Source organism: Manduca sexta, chromosome 21 (assembly GCF_014839805.1).
Source record: "Manduca sexta isolate Smith_Timp_Sample1 chromosome 21, JHU_Msex_v1.0, whole genome shotgun sequence".
Taxonomy (NCBI): Eukaryota; Metazoa; Arthropoda; class Insecta; order Lepidoptera; family Sphingidae; genus Manduca; species Manduca sexta.
This window is the reverse complement of record NC_051135.1, coordinates 9,968,690-9,976,101: the sequence shown is the minus strand read 5'-3', so window position 1 is coordinate 9,976,101 and position 7,412 is coordinate 9,968,690. Positions and strand designations below refer to the sequence as shown.

Genomic DNA, 7,412 nt, shown 5'->3' with positions numbered 1-7,412 from the left:
TGAGTTCTTAATTTTTTTTAAAAATAAATTGATGTAAATAATAGTAAATGTTTTTTTTATGCACGTCTCACATGCTTTTGGTAACAATTATTGTTGCCCAGCAGGGTGAATTGTCGGTTTACTATTTCAAGGTCTCGAGGAAGAACAATCACGCGGGCAGAACCTAGAATAAAACAAAAGCTTTGATTTCCATGCATATTATAATTCGCTTTGCTCTGTGATCTATACTGTTGTGCCTAAAACCCTCAGATTATTGCAGTTTTGATTATAAAAAAATAAAAGAATAGGTAGGTAGTTAAAAGTAAGTAATGTCTTCATTATTTGTGAATAATTATTAACAGTTAAAATTCACAAACTGACTGCTATTTTTTGATAAAGTATATAATATTATGCGGTTTTTTTTGTATCCCATTGCTGAACGTACCCATTTTAAAAACAGAATTGTCAAAGGCAAATTTTGATGGATTGCTGTCAAACGATGGAAAATGGAAATAAGATTGAAATAATTAAATTACATTGAATTTTATAAAGCTTTTATAATTTTAACAAGTGAATAAAATCTATGAAAATGTTTTCTGTAGCAGGACAGCGCGTCTTACATAAGTGCCTCAAAATTTTGAGGTTAACTGTTGCAGATTTTAGCAGTTTACCTGATATAAAGAATTTAAACGCAGTACGAACTGTGGAGAAGACGATAGACAATAACACGAGTATCTTTATCGAGAGTCCGATACATGTGAGAGTGCAACCTATAGATGTAAACGATATAAAAGCACATAACAAGTTAACAATGACTTTGTACAGTCAAGGCAAGGACACAAGTGATTTTCAGGTGAAACAGACCTCTAAGCGACTCGAGTTACTCAACAAGAACACATCATCCGACAGAAACGACGTGTGTTTAATACAGGTGCCGTATCAACTGAAAGTACAGGTCACAACAACAGACAGTGCTTCAGTACACTTGTCTAAATTAGAGGGCGAGGAATTCGTAGTAAAAACACAGAAAGGGGCTGTGAGCGTGTCAAATCTGAAAGCGCAGAACATAAAAGTGGAAAGCATAGAGGGAGAGGTGCAGACAGAAGGCAGGTTACAAGCTAGTTCTATTGAATTAAAAACTGGTTTGAATTCAGGCATCAAGTGTCACAATGTGATGGCCAACTCGTTCATTGTGACGACGCATGCAGGCCCCATCGCCGTGAAGTCTTGCTACAGTGATAAATCTCATTTTACAACACTTATGGGTAATATCCGTTTGGACCATCTTCACAGATCAGTAATGATTGATGTCATAAAGCAAGGGAATCTGCACATAACAGGGTTCTCAGGAAACCTGCAGGCTTCATTAAAAAGTGGCGAAGTTTACATGCATGCATCTCAGCTAACAGAAAAAAGTAGCATCTTCATTCATGAAAAAGGCAAAGTTGAATTATTAATACCAGATATATTGAAGAACTTGCCCGCAACTAATCTGATAGCTGAGAAAATAAAGGTTGATGATAAGATTATGAAATTAGGCAGGTTTATGGATGATTCCCATCCAAAAAGGTTTAGGTTTGAAAAAGAACCACAGCATGAGTTGCATGTTGTGTGTAAAAATGGCTCCATTGAACTAAAAGAAACCGATCTACCTTTCATTGTGTAATGGTATTATTAAGTGTATATACATTGGTCTGTGTAGGAGAATACTTGTTGTGTTTTAAATGGTTTAATGTAATTTATTTTTATTAAATGCTGCATTTTGTTTTGCAATTTTCATCTATTTTTTTTGTTGTGATAGCAAATGGCTCAATACTGCCACATAATGACTATAACTGCATTATCATGATGTGAACATTTATATGTACTTTACATGTAACCTTAAGGTATTTCTTCCATTTTACATTATGTATACTTATTACATTTTAAAATCAAGCAAAACTGTATTCTATAAACTATGCTTGAGCAGCTATTTTATTCAATGGAACAAGCAGAGGGTATAAACAAATTATTTGATCAATATTATTCAACATTACTTTCATTATATGGTTTTAGAATAAACATTATTGAAGAGGATGTCTTGAAATCAAACAAATTACAGATTTTATTGTAGTAATTTTTGTTAATATTTTCTCCCAACATCTTGATGAAGAGAGTGTTGTTAAATTTCCCTAAGTTGACTGTAAAAAATATATCCAACATAATTCATAAATTGCAGGTTAGTTTGTTTTATGCCATCTGGATTTTTCATTGAAGTGATGTTTTTGTTGTTACTGAGAATGAATTTTACTCACTCAAGCGAATCCATTTTGATGTGTTTAGGCAAACATTTTTATCATCATATTGCTTGGAAGTACTTAATGTCAAGTTATTAGAATGAAATCAAAATTTAAATTGTTATTACACTATCGGAAATATTTTAAATATGAATGTTATAACAGAGTAGTAATATCTTACACAGTATATTGTGATGTTGTAAGGATTGAAGAGTAGTGTTTGAAAATCTTGTTATTGTGTATTTGTGAAAGTTCTATTATAGAAAGTTGAGGACCTATGCCGTCGTATGTTGTGCCGCCGACGACGCATTTTTGATACGTACCCAATGCCCACTTGTGCGTTTTCAGCTGGCGTATTTGTGTGTTAACATACCCATGTAGTCGTAGTTTCTCCATGTTTAACTTAGTTTTCAGAGCGTCGTTATTTCGTTTAAACCGTTGTGTGCAAATGCTCGGTGATTCTAGAAATTGTGGTGGAAAATTATGAATGTATATGTAATATTCATATTCAAAATTCTTAAATTATTCGTATAATTTAAAGATACACAGCGTAATAAATAACATTTGGTATTTAATGGTTGTCCCAAATACCAAAATCATGCCTAATTATATTATGCATTTCATATGTCATTGTGTAAGCAATTTGTTATACAAGTTCGAAGGAAACAAAGACATCTCACTGCCTCACATAGCTTCATCCCTTCACCAAAACAATATCCACATTACAAAGTCGGTCTAATAATTTACAACATAAAAAATCACGACATGTATAAACATTTTCTCAGATCGGAGTGCATTTTTTAATTATTTAATAGATAGTGTTGCTATTATTGTAGTCAGTCAAAAGCATTGTTGGATAAAGCAAATGTGAATGAGGGTTGTGAGCGCCTAAAGCGCTCACCCAAAAGTCTGGTGTGTGTATAAGCTGGCTTTTGTCAGGCTAACAAACATAGGTTCAAGTTAAAAAAAAAAGTGTATGAAAAAGCCTTTCATATAAATGAAACTACAAGAAAACCCTGTATGAGTTAAACTTTGCTGGTGGTAAGATATATTTTGCATCCAGATAGCCTACGTGAGTGGCGTTCCGGAATCAGCCTATGCATATCCGGTTCAAACAAGACGACATATTTGTGCCGAGTAGTAAGGGATAAACTCTCTTCAGTCCACACTATTTAGACTCTATTTGGCTTACCACCAATGCAGTGAGGTCACGTGTCGCACCCATATAAAAATAAATAAATAACGGGCTGGAGCGCCTAAAGCGTTCACCCGGAAGACCGGTGCAGCTGAATAAGCCGACTCGCGTCAGGCTATCAGCAGTAGTCATACAAAAAAAAAAAAGCAATTAATTAGCACTTAAATCAACTATCAATATGAAGCAAGATTATAAATCTGAATAGTTCACGCGATCACATCCGTAAACCTAACTCAATACACAGCATATTATTAATAACATATTAACTTGTTGTGTCTTCCACGATTTATAAATGTATAAATTATTAGATGCATCATTAATTCCCGTTTAGCGTTAGCGTTTGTAACAGTTAATTATCGTTATAGATATAAATGTGCGTTGCCAAAGCCTTGTCTCACTCATGGCATTTTTTATAATGCATTTATTGTATAGTATTTTAAAAGACGTTTTAAAACTCACGTTGTTAATAAATTAATTAGTATTTTTTTTCTTTATTGTATCTTATTCATTTGTCGTTAATGTATGAAATATGTTAAAAAGTTCAAATATCTCTGCATTAAAGCAATTGGCGTCGCAAATAATGTCCCTTCGTTCTTTCGCTCTATGTGTAAATAATTAAGTATTTGGTGTATTTTTGTCTAATGTATTTCGCGAATTCATTTCATCAGTTTTCCGTAGGCACTATATAACTTGTTCCTATATTTTATTTTGAGACTTAGGAATTGTAACTAGTCCTTACGATAAATTAATATTATGTACACACGACTGGTGTTGAGATGTAGATATTTAAATATTGTTATTTACCACGTAGAATGTTGTTGATTAATTAAAATGGTGATCTACATTAAATATTTATTTTTCTTTCAACCATCACCCGATGTTTGCAAATAATTACTAAAATTATTTGCATTTGTTTAATCCCTGTGATTTGTTTATTTTTTAACTAGGTAAGTGTTAATTGGGTACAAAGATGAGCGTTTTGTGTCGGTCGCGACGTCGATGCAGACGATAACGAGGTAGTTTATATGCGTGTGCGACGTGCGCGCGCGTCAGTACGCTCCCGACATGCCGGCCTGCGCGCCCGAGTTTTGTCGCCTCGCGCGATCCAACACAGAGCTAGTGTTCTCGCCGCGGAAAAGATGCTCGCATCAGCCGCCGCCCTTCACCGCCTTGCGGCGCTCCTTCTCTTCCACATTCTCCTTGATACCTGAGGAGAGAGCCATCTGCCCGGAGAGGCCACCGCCGCTGCCCAGGATCATACGCCTAATCACATGGGGACCGCGTCTCGCTCTGCGTCCTCTGTTCGCCCTACTCAGCATAATATCACATCCAGCATGGAAGCAAATATTAGTGGTGCTGCCGACGCTGTGGATAGCAGCGTCACTGTTTATTTTCTGGAAGTGCGTTCAGTGCCCTCTCAGTGTTTTGAAGATGTTAGGACGTGCCATCAGTTCAAAGGGCGCTAAACAGCCGCGAACCGTGCTTATCAGTGGAGGCAGTTCAGTACAAGCTCTACATTTAGCAAGAAATTTCCACTCAGCCGGCGCGAGAGTTGTCGCGTTCGAGATAGAGGGCCAGTTTGCATTATTAAAATACTCGGCTGCCGTGAACAGGTTCTACACGGTCCCGAGACCAAACCCGGCAGATCCGCTCGCCTATGCCCGGGCTTTGAAGGAAATTGTTGAACGTGAATCGGCGGTCTTCTACGTGCCGGTAAGCTCAACGACTCCAGCGTATTATGATGCACTGGCAAAGCCACATCTGGAAGTCATGGGCTGCCAGTGCTTCGTTCCTTGTGCACGTGATGTCGTCACATTAGACGACCCGTTGGAAATGATGCGAGTAAGCCGTGCTGCCGGTCTCGCCACACCACAGTTCTGGGTGGTTGCGAGCGACGAAGATGTGCGAGCATGGTACGATAGCGGGGCGTCGAAGGAAGGGAGACATTTCATTGCGAGTGCTGGAGCACGGGGTGCGAGGGACAGACTACGATTTGTCATGCCAGAAGAGAAAACTCAGTTCAGATTTCCACGAGAAATCAGTGCTGAGAAACCATGGGTGATAGTACGAGAGCCGAAGGGAGAACGAATTGTTACTTGCACGACACTGAAGGAGTCACGAGCAGTGAACAACGTAACATGCAGAGTGGACTCTACAAGAAAGGGCCTGGTGCCGCAAAAAGACGACGAAGCAGACGCCTGGGTACAACGATTTGTATCATTCTTAGCGCCGGCACGGCCGATGACTGGTCACGTGTCGTTCAGGCTTGTTCGCGAAGAGAACACTACAAATGGGTACACAAATAAACTAATAGCAATCGGTGCCAGAGTGGGTGTGTCGTTGCCTTACCTCTGCCAGGCGCAGACGCACTGCGGCCACGCGGCAACAGTAGGGAAACTGTTGGACACTGTGTTGGACACGCGCGAAGCATTATTCGCTTTTTGGGATCCTTTGCCGTATTGCGCATATTACCAGTCGAGGACGCCGGAGGAGCGCCGACCGCCTCCACCGGAGCCTTGCAAAACTCCACCAAACGTGCCTCTTTGAAGACACGGCGTTTTGTGTAGGAGTTAAAGACACTCAAGTACCTGAGGAGTGCGTGAGTGAGTTCTCTTGGCGAGTGCGCCGCTATCACGCTCTCTTATTGTCCTCTCGTCTCGCTTGGGTCCGCAAGCGAGGGCCGAGGAACGATGCCAAATGTTTGTAACTACTAAGTAGATATTTTATGTACGTGCCAAATATTACTGTGGATGTTATTTTATATTAAAATAAAATAAGAAATATATTTTAATTTTATTACAAGCATATATTTTTATTTCTATAGACCTAATGCACCATAGGTAGGTATAACGAACTTGTTCTACATAAAGATATTCGATTTGAAATCGATAAATTGGATAGTTTAACGCCAAATGAACAGAAACAAAGACTTATAACTATAACCTTTATTTTATTAAACAAAAACCTTAATTCTAAATTAATCTATTTTTATCCAATGAAATCATATTCGAAGAAATCCTGTAAAAAAAATATAATATGTACTAATTACTCAAATTTTATTGCCTGTAATAGAATTCACGTACTCTCGGTTCTGAACATGACACTGATTTTACCAATGAAGCCAGTCCTTTTAATCTACATGTTTTTGTTTTTCTAGTCTATACCGTAATCTAATCTATAAACGATCAGCCAGTTCAAAGTTCACATAAAACGTGTGGGTGGCATGACGAGCCTACTGTATGATTTCTGAAATTCCTAAAAGGTACCTGTATAAGTATGGATGGAGTAGGATATTCGTCAATGATTCAAAATCTTGAACAAATTTGACAATAGAGTCTAAATTAAAATGACAGCAACTGTACACTTGGACTTTTCCGTTTTATGACTTTCAAGAGGCAAATCCGTGAGTTGATCTTACAATTAAGATAAAACAATGAAACATGAGATGAAATGAAATAATTTGAAATGACAAGAAATAATTTATTTGAGCCTGTAAAATGTTATACATTATTTAGATTAGTAAATATTAACTTTAGTAGCAGTTCGGAAAGCAGGAACCTCACGAGAGAAGCACGGGCAAAAAACTCTAATGTTGCTCTTTACAGAATGAATATGACGCATGTGCCAGCCATAGACTTCCTTAACCATGTTGCAATAGGTTTTTGAGTTGACAAACTACATCCACAAGTGGACTCGACTTTACATTAAGATATTGTGTCGAGAGAATCCAGAGTTAGGAAAGGTCGCAACATCGAGACTTAATAAATATTTGATCACACAATAATCGAATGCGTGGCACGCGTTTCTCAGTCGGCTTACCCATGCAATAGGTATCTTTTTCTTAATTAGCTGCCACAGTTCAATTTAAGATTAAATAAAATAGTTCTTGCTAATAACTATATTATCTTTATACTTGTTGGCTAATTGACTGTTTAATTACTTGTTAGCTAATTGACTGCTTA

The 7,412-nt window shown here is 37.6% G+C and overlaps 2 protein-coding genes across 2 annotated transcripts; both read left to right on the top strand.

The window, feature by feature from the left end:
- Positions 1 to 424: 424 nt before the first annotated feature.
- On the top strand, positions 425 to 4,299 carry LOC115440173. Its single transcript, XM_030164366.2, has one exon. The coding sequence runs from the start codon at positions 563 to 565 to the stop codon at positions 1,643 to 1,645; it is 1,083 nt and encodes a 360-aa protein (XP_030020226.1). The 5' UTR covers positions 425 to 562; the 3' UTR covers positions 1,646 to 4,299.
- A 104-nt stretch (positions 4,300 to 4,403) lies between these two features.
- LOC115440167 lies at positions 4,404 to 6,252 on the top strand. Its single transcript, XM_030164360.2, has one exon. The coding sequence runs from the start codon at positions 4,516 to 4,518 to the stop codon at positions 5,995 to 5,997; it is 1,482 nt and encodes a 493-aa protein (XP_030020220.1). The 5' UTR covers positions 4,404 to 4,515; the 3' UTR covers positions 5,998 to 6,252.
- The last annotated feature ends 1,160 nt before the right edge of the window (positions 6,253 to 7,412 follow it).